Source organism: Andrographis paniculata, unplaced genomic scaffold (assembly GCF_009805555.1).
Source record: "Andrographis paniculata isolate CXL003 unplaced genomic scaffold, ASM980555v1 Contig74END, whole genome shotgun sequence".
Lineage (NCBI taxonomy): Eukaryota > Viridiplantae > Streptophyta > Magnoliopsida > Lamiales > Acanthaceae > Andrographis > Andrographis paniculata.
The window spans coordinates 4,155,975-4,168,979 of NW_026137611.1; the positions used below are offsets into that span (position 1 = coordinate 4,155,975).

Here is a 13,005-nt window from a genome sequence, read left to right on the forward strand (position 1 = left end):
TTGTTCATTGCCAAAAATAGCAAAAAGGAGTTTTAGGGTTTTGCTTATACGAACAATCTCCCCCTTTTGGCAATGAAGCAAGGCATAATAAAAGAAAACATAACACACCAAACACAAATGAACTACAATTCAATCATAGTTATCACAAGCCATAAATCCACCGAGCCACAGACGACTTTCACATCAACACGGTGTTGTAACAACCAGCAAACAACATTAGTTCATAAAACGAGCAGAAAATAAACAACATATAAAAACAAATAATAGATACCAGCACTTCCAAGCACCCCCCCCCCCCCCAGCATAAGTTCACCCTGAGTTGTGGCTTCTCTCCCTTGGCTTGCAGCAGTGGCCAAAAAGGGCGGATCAAGGGAGTTCCTCCCCCCCCTCAACTGCATCATCATCATCTACATCATCGAGGGCTCTAGATGGACGAGGCAGAAGTCTCACAGCTTGGGCAAGGTTCATCTTCTGAGCAATAAGATTGGTGGACATGATAGAGTGTTCCTTCATACTTCATTCAGTAACTCCTTACACTTTTCAACTCAGGCTTCAAAGTCCAGCGGGGCGCCGAGGAGAAAATTGTTGTGTAGTTTTTTTAGATTAGACTGGGTTTGAAATGAGCGAACCGGAAGAACCTCTTCAGGGGCAGGATGAATGCCCTTAGAGCTCAAGAACAAACAAATTAAGCCATGCTATGGCATTCTGGTCCAATCAACTCAAGAATCATAGCAATAATCAATCATTTTCCTAATGACTAAATAACCAAAATTAATGAGCTCCAAATGCTTGTCAATATAAAAAATGAGAGTACCCATGTCTTCACTCACAGAAGTGTTGTTGACAGTTGGCAGGATGTTGCAACTACACAAGCGAAACAGGTATTGGAATTTCATAGTCAACATTGCTCTAGTGACTCCCAAACGTCCAAATGTGGATGCATTTCCAGCAGAAATTGTGCGGGCAACTTCATTTGTTGATTCCTCAATCAGTTCAGCAGGCAATTTTATTTATTCATTTGCAGGCAGTTGTAACAACTCGTTGGGTATTGCAGGGTTGAATTCCAAAATTTTTTCACGCATATAAATTTTATGGTACCAGAGAGAGTTTGAGTCTACTAACTTGCCACTTAAATTGGCATAGAATTCCTTGACCAGGCAAGGGAAAAATCTTTTCAACCTGGTTGCCCAAAACAACAAATGATGTTCCTCCAAGTACGCACGAAATCCAACTTCGGTATAAGCTTTCCGAATAAACTGTGCTTCTATTGTGAACGTTCTTCCAGCAAGAACTTCTTGGGCATATGACATGGCCTGACCGTATATAATTATAACCAATATATTTTTCTTACTCACAAAGTTCAATAGAACAAATGGATTAAGAATATGTATAAAAGAAAACAGAATGAAGAAGAAAAGATAGTGCAGAGATTGTGAATTAATAAGGATGATAACCAACCACGAGAATAAGTCTCGAAACTGAAATCAATCCATAGGTAAAACACAAACAATAGGTAAAATTCCACTGCAAAGGATTGGAAGCCACGAACCGATGAAATCACTCCAAAGACCCGATTTGAGACTCTAAATGCAAGGAAATCACTCTCTAACACTAGAAAATTATAAAAGTGAAATTTGATTCAAGATATAAAATGGTTCCAATTACAATGATAGACAAGGACCTTATATAAAGGTCCTTGAGGAAAATAAAAGACAACAAATAATAAAGGAAACAAACCAAAAGGTAAGTCTAACTATAAGAAAATAAATAGTTAGGACAGTTTTAGATATGAAATTATACTATATGAAAACTTATAATAAAAGGAAATACATATTAAGGTAACTTCAAGAAGTCTCCATAAGTGATGATTCCCTTGATAATCTTCCATGATTAGCGATTCTCTCCATAAGTGATGATTCCCTCGATAATATTCCATGATTAGCAATTATCTCCATAAGTGATGATTCCCTTGATAATCTTCCATGATTAGCGATTCTCTTGATCTTTCAATTGGGATTCATGCGGGTCCTATTGAAGGAGCGTCATGTGAGGGCTAAGCGGTCTCCAAGCATCATCCTTAAATAGATTATCCATGAAAAATTATCCGACCAATGCAGTGACGGATTTTTTAAACTGACGAGCTCGGCTTCGAGTGATGGGTCCCACGGGTATTTGAATGCTTGAAGATTAGACGTCCTCGTCATTCCCTTCTTCTTGAAAAGCTTTCTTGTTCTCCCAAACAAGATATTCATCCGTTGTATAAAAAAGGCTTAAGTCAGAAATATTAAAAGTAGCATGAACTCGGTACTCACCTGGGAGTTCAAGTTTGTAGGAATTATCATTAATGCGTTCCAACACTCGAAAAGGCCCATCGCCACGGGGAGTAAGTTTTGACTTTCGAAATTTTGGAAATCTTTCATTCCTTAAGTGTAGCCAAACCCAATCTCTTATCTCGAATACAACTTTCTTGCGCCCACGGTTAGCTTGTTTTGCGTAATTGTGAGCTGCCTTTTGTAGGTTATCCCGAACTTGAGAATGAAGTTGTTGGACAAATTCAGCCATTTTTTCTGCCATCAAAACTAACGTGCTCATTGTGTGGCAATGGCATAAGATCAAGAGGAGTTAATGGGTTAAAACCATAAACAACCTCAAATGGAGAACAATTTGTTGAGCTATGAATCGTACGGTTATATGCAAATTCAGCATGAGCTAAACATTCTTCCCAACTCTTCAAATTCTCATTAACTAAGGCACGTAATAAGCTACCCACAATTCGATTAAGAACTTCTTTTGACCATCAGTTTGTAGGTGGTGTGATGTGGAAAACATTAATTTTGTACCTAATTTAGTCCAAAGTGTTTTCCAAAAATAACTTAAAAATCGAGAATCCCTATCAGAAACAATGGATCTTGGAACACCATGTAATCTACGAACCTCTTTGAAAAATATGAAACAACATACAAGCATCAGTGGTTTTTGTGCATAGAATAAAATCTGCCATTTTTTAAAATTGATCAACTACAACAAATATCGAATCTTTACCAAACTTACTCCTAGGCAAACCTAATATGAAATCCATAGAAATATCAACCCAAGGGGATTCAGGAATAGGTAACGGAGTATGAAACCGTGTGGATGAACAATAGACTTCGACGGGAGGCATGTTGTACACCGACGAATTGCGGCTTCAACTTCGGCTTTCATTCGTGGCCAAAACAAATGTTCCTGCAGCAAGTTAAGTGTCTTGTTCCTACCAAAATGTCCCATCAAACCCCCCGAATGAATTTTCCAAATCAACAATTCTCTCAAAGAGCACTTAGGCACGCACAATTTATTTTCTCGCAGCAAATACCCATAATGTACATGATACCTGTGTGACAATGCATCCGCAACGATGTTTTTCTTACCCTTTTTGTATTTAACAACATAGGGGAAGGTGTCAATGAAAAAGATCCATTGGATGTGTCTCGTACTCAACTTACTTTGGGATTTGATATGCTTGAGGGATTTATGATCAGTGTAGACAACAAACTCATGAGGACGTAAGTAATGTTGCCATGTTTGCAGGGCCCACACTACGGAGTACAATTTCTTATCGTAGGTTGAGTAATTCAACGCAACGTCATGTAGTTTTTCACTGAAAATGCACCGGGTCTCTTTTATTGCGAGCGGACGGTGCCAATATCTATATAGAAGCATCACAATCAAGTTCAAACGGTTTAAAGAAATCAGGTAAAGCAAGTACGGGTGCACATGTAAGTTCAATTTCAAAGTATCAAAAGCATTTTTTTGTTCACTTCCTCACTCAAACTTATCCTTTTTTTTGGTAATTGCAGTTAAGGGTGCTGCAATAGTGCTGAAGTTCCACACAAATCGACGGTAGAAACTTGCAAGGCCATGGAAACTGCGGACATCATGTACGCTAGTAGGTGTGAGACACTCTTGGATGGCTGCAACCTTCGCAGGATCTACACATACTCCATCTTTTCCTACAATAAAACCTAAAAAGTTGCACTTTTCGACACAAAAGTCACATTTTTTTAAGTTAGTATATAACTTCTCAGCCCGTAAAATGTCTAAAACTGCTTGTAAATGTTCAACATGTATTTCGATAGAAGTACTATAAACAAGTATGTCATCAAAGTATACTACCACAAACTTATCTATAAAATTCCTTAAAACATGATTCATCAATCGCATGAATGTGCTTGGGGCATTAGTAAGTCCAAATGGCATAACTAACCACTCATATAGACCAAAAGAAGTCTTGAAGGCATTTTTCTATTCATCACCTTAATTCATCCGAATTTGGTGATAGCCACTTTTTTTAAATCAATTTTTGAAAAAATTACAGAACCACACAAAATATCAAGCATGTCATCTAATCTAGGAATGGGATGACGATACTTAACTGTTATAGCATTGACGGTTCGAAAATCCACATACATGCGCCAACCTCCATCTGTTTTTGGCACCAATAGGACAAGTACAACCCAAGGACTTAGGCTTTCACAAATCCAACCTCTGCTTAGTAGATCTCCACTTGCCTTTGTATTTCTTTTAACACATCTGAGTTGGCTTGATAGGCTGGCCGATTAAGAATTGATGCTCTCGGGACAAAATCAATTTGGTGCTCAATTCCATGAGTGGGTGGTAAACCATGGGGTCCTTCATCAGGAAAAACATCATAATACACCTGCAATAAGTTAGCAAAACTATATGGAATTTTGTTAGAGTCATTCATGGAAAAATAAGTAGGTTTAGAAAGTAATAGCAAACAATAAACTTCATGTTCGAAGCTTAAAGCTTCCTTCCTACACATAAAAATATTAGACCTCTCACTCTCGAGTTTAAGATTCCAGCTGGTTTCACCCTGAAAAACTACACTCGTGTTTGATTTTTGAATAGAAAGGTAGAGTATTTGAGAGTGGCTTGGGGCAGATGTATTTATTGGTGAGGATGAAGATTTGAGAGGTTGTGGGGTAGTTAGGCTATATGAAAGAGTAGATGCACTTGTATGCGGAGTACCTTTTGTTGTGGGTGATTCTAAGGAGGACTTCAAATTGGACTTCTCTTTTCCTTTGTTGATATGTAGTGGAAGGGGCTCTTTAGGTAACCCTACAATTGGAGAAAGATTAAATAGATTACCTTGCATCCGCTTTGATTTTAGTTGCTTCTCCACCTTTATGGCCAAGTGTACCATCTCCTCGAGGTCCACATATTGGTACATCTCTACCGCATCATCAATATCCCATTGAAGCCCATTAAAAAATCTAGACATCGTTTGCTCTTGATCTTAATGGATATCGGCTTGTAGAAGAAGTGTTTCAAGCTCCTTATAGTACTCCTCCATTGACTGGGACCTTTGTTGTATGCTCTGTAATCTCCGTAATACTTCACGATGGTAATAAGGGGGAACAAACCTCTTTCTCATGAGTGTACGAAGTTCTGTCCAAGTACGCACGGGAGCCTCCATATTTTTGCGGTGGTTGATGCTCAATTGGTCTTACCATGCAAGGGCATAATCTGAAAAATCCATTACGGCCACACAGAGTTTTTGTTGGTCAGTTAATTGTTGAACATCAAAGATTAGTTCTAACCTTCGTTCTCATTGCAAAAATGCTTCAGGGTCGGATTTTCCTTGAAACGGTTGCACTTGAAACTTGATTGAGTTGATAGCCTTATCTCCATCCCGTAGGTGATGGTTATTACGATGCCTAAGTCGTTCCCAATTTTCTTCAAACTCCTCATCATCGGATTCATCAAAGTTGTGTGGAGGTGGGGGCCGGATGTTGCGTGTTGGCCTCAAATGCGGTTGAACATCATTTCGCCTATGAGCTTCAGGTAACGGTCGGATATTCTCTTGTAATTTTTGTTGATTCTCTTCCAGTTGATCCATCCTATTATTCATCAATTCCAATCCAGAATGGTGAAGAGTTTTGAACTCTTGTAGAATGGTATTGAGAAGACCTTGTACATCAACTTATTGAGAATTGGATTATTCACCCCCTGCTATTAGAAAGAGAACAAAGAAAAAAAAATAATAACCTCACTAGAATTCTCGTGTATCACTCCACACCTTATGTGCCTTTCCGTCTTGCAAAAAAGACTCAAATCAAATCGATGAAATTCTCCCAAAGGTGATAGCCAAAAAATCCAAAACAGTAGTGAAAACAAAAGAAATATAAGTTCAGAATGAAGGTAAAAGACAAATAATCTTAATAGATTTTTTTTTTTTTTGATAAAAGAAAAGATGATTTGAGAACTAGAAGCAAATAAAAAATATCTTAATATTTGATAATAACTTCTTCTTTTTTTTTTTTTTCGTTTTTTTCCCTTTTTTTCATTTTTTTTTGCTTTTTTTTTTTACTTTTTTTTTAAAAAAATAAGAACCGTGATATCAATCAAGAGATTGTATCAACTAGCTTTGATACCAGATGACACGGCCTGACCGTGTATAATTATAACCAATATAATTTTCTTACCCACAAAGTTCAATAGAAGAAATGGATTAAGAATATGTATAAAAGAAAAGAGAAAGAAGAAGAAAAGATAGTGCAGAGATTGTGAATTAGTATGGATGATAACCAACCACGAGAATAAGTCTCGGACCTGAAATCAATCCATAGGTAAAACACAAACAATAGGCTAAATCCCACTGCAAAGAATTGGAAGCCACAAACCGATGGAATCACTCCAAAGACCCGATTTGAGAGTCTAAATGCAAAGAAATCACTCCCTGACACTAGAAAATTATAGAAGTGAAATTCGATTCAAGATATAAAAAAGTTTCAATTACAATGATAGGGAAGGACCTCATATAAAGGTCCTTGAGGAAAATAAAAGACAACAAATAGTAAAGGAAACAAACGAAAAAGTAAGTCTAACTATAAGGAAATAAATAATTAGGAAAGTTTTAGATATGAAATTATACTATATGAAAACTTATAATAAAAGGAAATATATATTAAGGTAACTTCAAGAAGTCTCCATAAGTGATGATTCTCTTGATAAATCTTCCATGATTAACGATTCTCTCCACAAGTGATGATTCCCTTGATAATATTCCATGATTAACGATTCTCTCCATAAGTGATGATTCCCTTGATAATCTTCCATGATTAGCGATTCTCTCCATAAGTAATGATTCCCTTTATAATCTTCTATGATTAGCGATTCTCTTGATCTTTCAATTGGGATTCTTGCGGGTCCCATTGAAGGAGCGTCAGGTGAGGGTTAAGTAGTCTCAAAGCATCATCTTTAAATAGATTCTCCATGAAAAATTATCCGATCAATGCAGTGATAGATTTTTTAAACTGACGAGCTCGGCTTCGAGTAATAGGTCCCACGGGCATTTGAATGCTTGAAGATTGGACGTCATCGTCAGCATAACGTCTTCCAAACCCATAGTAAAAGGCCTCATTGAGCACTTTATCCTCACGAACTTTGGGAGGATCCTTCGACTTTGTAGCTTTCGCTTTTGTCCTCTTGAGTGTCTTGCGAGCAAGGGCAGAAGCAGGGGCTTCATCTAGTGTTGCAACAACTTATGCATCACCAACATCTTCAACTCCTTTGATATTAGTAAGATTCTCCTCTGAATTTTCATCCATTGCATTTCCTTCAATTCCTTCTTCAACAACACCAACGGGTTGATGCTCCTCTAGTTCAGCAAGTTCGGACACATTTGCAGTCACATCCTCAAGAATCTGTTCTCCTTGAGTTTAAGTGGAAATAGGGGCAACTTTAGCAGTTGTAGTAACACTAGCATCACCATCTTGACCACCTTCATTTTCAAGCTCCATAGTTGCTACTTGATTTAAATCGATTTGGCCAATATTTACGGTTTCCACTGGATAGCCTTCACATTCTTCAGATATAGAGAGATTTCCAGGAGTTTGGATAGCGGTTTCCTCATCATGTACAACAGGACTTGCTGGAACCTCAACATCACGACCAGGTTCTTCCATCACATGTACGTGAACAGTTTCAAGAATAGGGGAAGAGAGTTCAGGTAGCTTCTTCCCTTTTTACGTAGTTCCAAATTTCCTCTTTGAAGTAATTTTCGGCTTAAGATCCTTGGCAACTCCACTGGAATGATTTTTCACCATGGTTGAAGACTTTGAGAGAAAACTCCTCACAATTCGAAATTAGAGTTAGGAGGGAATGAGAAAGATGCACATCACTGGTCCTTATCGATATACATATATAGTGCATCAGAACCCTTCACATGCCACCTCCTTTAATTTCCATTAGTCAAGCGCGTGGGATGTCAGGGCGTCATTTTAACGTCACAGCACTGCCCAAGGCATAGTCGTTGCAGCCCTAAAAAGGCTACTAATTTCCCTTCCAGTAATATCAAGTCACGTATTTCTCCCTTCCTTATATTTATCCAATATTCCAAAATGTATATTTAGAATAATACTCTACAAATATTGGACCAATCCCACCATAAATGAAATTAGTTTAGGTATGAACACAAACTTAATTCCCTTCTCAATTTCTCAAACCATTCAGAATCCAAGACTTCCGTAAAGATGTCTGTCTTTTGAAAATCAGTCCCAATATGCTGCAATTTGCACACTTTAGCTTCCACGAGCTCTTGGATAAAATGATATCGAATTTCTATGTGCTTCGTTCGACCATGTTGAACTGGATTATTTGATATGTTGATTGCACTGGTGTTGTCACACCAAAGCACAAACGGCTCATTTTCAATCCCATAATCCTGCAACATTTTCTTAATCCATAACAATTGCGCACAACAACTTCCAGCGGCTACATACTCCGCTTCGGCAGTAGATAAAGCAATTGAACTTTGCTTCTTCTAGCTCTAACTGATCAAGTTCTCACCAATGTAAAAATATCCTCCAGTCGTACTCTTCCGGTCATCACAACATCCGGCTCAATAGAAATCAGTGAATCCAATTAGATCAATTGATGATCTCTGAGAATACCATAATCCAAGTTCGGATGTTCCATGAATATACCTCAAAATTCTCTTTGCGGCTTTCAAGTGAGATTCTTTTGGGGCTGATTGAAATCGAGCACAAACACCAACACGAAATATGATATTGGGTCTGTTAGCTGTGAGACATAACAGACATCCGATAATGCTCCTGTAAAGTTTCTGATCGACATTCTTTCATCAGCATCCTTAGACAATTTGTCTTGTTGTCCCAATGGTGTTCTAACAGTCTTAGAACTCTTCATACCAAACTTCTCAACCATATTCTTTGCATACTTCATTTGGTTCAGAAATATCCCATCAGCACATTACTTGATTTGCAATCCAATGAAGTAATCAACTCCCCAATTATACTCATCTCAAATTCTGAATGCATGAACTCCACAAATTCATCCTTCAACTTGTTTGCCGTAGATCCAAACACAAGGTCATCAACATAAACTTGAGCAATAATAACATCAATATATTTATGTTTGATGAATAATATCTTATAAGTGGATCCTCTGGTGTTTTCCTTTCCAATCAAGAAGGTAGACAATCGATCATACCAAGCACGGGGTGCTTGCTTCAATCCATACAAAGCTTTCCTCAATCGGTAGACATGATTCGGATATAATGGATCTTCAAATCCTTTAGGCTACTCCACGTATATTTCTTTTTTGATCCATCCATTCAAAAATTTAGTTTTGACATCCATTTGACATAGAGAAAATCGAAGCGAGCATGAAATTGAGAGTAATAACCTCACGGCTTCAATTCTTGTAACGGGGGAAAACGTTTAATCATAATCAACTCCTTCAATATGAGTGTATCCCTGTGCAACTAGCCGAACTTTATTGCTTATGATATTCCCTATATCATTAGATTTGTTCTTGAATATCCACTTTTGTTCCAATAAGATCGATGTCATCTGTTCGTTCTACCAACGTCCAGAGTCTATTCATTGCAAACTGATTCAGTTCATTTTGCATGGCACTGATCCAATACTCATCTTTCAGTGCTTATTCAATATTCTTTGGCTTAATGGTAGACACAAAGCAATTCATACCAGAAAATTCCCTAAAATCAATTTTTCTTTCCTCTGGTTCAATGACCTCCTTATGGATCTCCAATGATAGGATAAATAGGATGGTTTTTACGAATTCTTGAACCATATGTCCTTACTTCAGTATCAGACTGACATTCTCCAGGTTGTTCAGATGTAGTTTTAACTTCAATAGATTCATCTGCTTCACTCAAATCGAACTGCATCGAACTCTCATCACGAGTTGTTCCATTGGCCAAGGTACAACATAATCACGTCATGCGTTTTTATTAAGAATAACATATTCACAAGTTTGGCATTCCCAAGACAATAACCACTGATCAAGGGACTGCATTTATAAGCGCGAAGGTCAAAGCCTTTACAACCCAATACAAGATCCAACTGCTCTATTCCTCTTCGTATTACCATCAGGCTAACGGGCAAGCCGAGACGAAAACTAAAATCTTGATTTTCATTATCAAAAAAGCATTGGAAGATAATCTGAGGGGTTGGCATGACACTCTGGAAGAGGCTTTATGGCCATATCGGAATGCCAAATCTTCTGTAACCAGAAGTACCCCTTACAAACTGACTTACAACCATGATGTTGTGCTTTTGTTGAAGATTACAGTGCATTTTTCTCTTAATTTTTAAGATGAACGAGATGTCGATGGAAAAGCAAGATCAGGCCTTGCTCCAGGAGCTCGATGCCTTACCCGAAGAGAGGCTGCAAGCCCTTGAATGCATTCGATATCAAAAGAAAAAGGTTGAGTTGACCTTCTGGAAGCACGTGAGGCCCCAGACTTTCGAGAAAGGTGATATGGTCTGGAAGGCCGTCCTCCTGGAAGGTCCCAAACATGCGAAGCTAGGGAAATGGTCCCCCACATGGGAAAGGCCATTTATTATATCGGCCAAGTTATCCAATGTCGCGTATAGGTTGATGGAGCCCAAAGGGGAGAAGCTGAAGACATTTATTAATGGAAAACATCTTAAAAGATTCTATCATTCTCTTTGGGAGCTAGAAGGAGTGCACAGTCAGACGATCGTTGAATGCGATCTTGCGGAAGGAGAAAAAGCATATGGACAAGCCGAGTAACTTTTAACAAAATTATTCATATTACAAATTAATTAATTGGGCCGACCCAACACAGACGCAGCTCAGAATGGAGGTTTGCGGCCCAAATAAGCAAGTGGGCTTACATCAAATTTTTTTTTTTTTTAATCATCGCGAGATAGCCCGAGTCCTTTATTGAAGAGACCCGGGAACCCTTTGAAACAAATCAAATCCGCCAGACTTTTCCGATTAAGTTGCCGATGGCGATTTTTTACGACAACAAATATATAATATATATACGCATAATAATAAAAGTAAACGAAGATACACAAAATATCACTGTCTCTAGTACTTTCATAATTCACTACAAGAAAAAATCATTTTTGTAACAAAACTTTTTTGTCTCTAAATCTACTTTTTCTGTTACTAATGACATTAGAGACGGAATTAGGAACGGAATTACGTTAGCTACGTGAACTTTAGGGACGGAATTCCGTTACAAATATATTATTTTTTTGTAGTGATTCTTTATGTATTACAATAAAATACCTACAATTATAAACAACTATGCTTCTTTTAAGGTTTATTTTGGTATTGCATTATTCATTAAATTTTTTTCATTAAAATTGTGAAATCAAATACTTATTTGTTATTTGAAACATTACACATAATATCATATTAAATTAGTTGCACTTAGTTCAAATTATTGTTCTGATACTCAAACATAAATTCAAACCTTAAATAAATTATTTTATGTATTTATAAAAATTGCTTGCTAAGGAGTGGCCGACGTAGTGAAGCTTTTGTCCCGTTTTGTCATGAACATATCGGAAGAATGCAGGGATACCATAGATGGCTAGCTCGCCCCATAGCCAATTCCAATAGTCCTAATTGTGTCGAAAAATAGAAAAGTATCAAGAAAAAGAATGGTTCAAATTTAATGAAAAAGATAAAATTTTCATCATTTAAAATTAAAGTCCTTATCATAGTTTAAAATTTATTTTAAGCACAATTTGAATTTAATTATCCTATAAATCATCATATTTCGCTATTTTAGGTCCTTAATATAAAAATATTTGTGATGTGTTGAATAGATAATAGATTTTAATATAAAATTTAAATAAGATATAAATATTTAATTTGATATATATATAAATAAATTGTTGATAAATAGTAAAAAAAATAAAAAATTAAAATTAACATAAACAAACATTTGTTTAATAATAAAAAAAAATCATACCGGATTATTTGGAGTGAGGAAAGTGTGTCCGCTGCTATAACTTGTCTCCCGAACATTGCCTTGCCAAATGTCGAATCCATTATCCGCTAATATAAATCTCAATGATTGATAGGGAAAATCTAACCATGTTGAAGCACCCCATATTATTACCATGAACAAAAATTAATAATTTAATTTTTTTATTATGTTTTTTATACTTTTTTTTTTTTACTATTCAATTTTTTATTTTATCTCATAAAAACTCAAATCAGACTATTTATTTTCATCTTAAAATATAAAATGAAAAAAATACAAAAGAACACACCATTAATAAAATACTTGTATATATATATATATATGTATATACTACTAAGAAAATATCAAAAATAATATGTAGAATTGAAAGTATACTTATAAGTCCGTGTTGAAGAAGAACTGCCGCTTTAGCCCCTTTCTTGCTATTAGATCGACTTGTTGGGATTCTTTGAAAACTTAAAATATATTCATCTTCGATTGTGACCTAATCATAGATAATATATTTAAAATTTTAAAATATAATAATTAGTAGTTAAATAAAAAACAAAATGGATAACGAAATACACGTACTTTATGTTCTTCTCAAGTGTACCCTTGCGTCTCCACTATTAAATGATATATGCCTTTCACATCATTGCTTGTCTCAAAAAGCATCTTATGAAGCATCGTTCTTTGTTGAAGTTGATTGAGGTTCGTGCCAGAGTAAA

General features: G+C 36.5%; 1 protein-coding gene across 1 annotated transcript; it reads left to right on the forward strand.

Moving 5' to 3' along the window:
• Positions 1–10,653: 10,653 nt before the first annotated feature.
• Positions 10,654–11,085, forward strand: LOC127265985 (uncharacterized). The gene has a single exon (XM_051296048.1). It carries the CDS (start codon positions 10,654–10,656, stop codon positions 11,083–11,085), a length of 432 nt encoding a protein of 143 aa, XP_051152005.1.
• The last annotated feature ends 1,920 nt before the right edge of the window (positions 11,086–13,005 follow it).

Coding starts and splice junctions, on each gene's coding strand:
- LOC127265985 (XM_051296048.1), top strand. CDS start 10,654: ATGTCGATGGAAAAGCAAGATCAGGCCTTGCTCCAGGAGCTCGATGCC.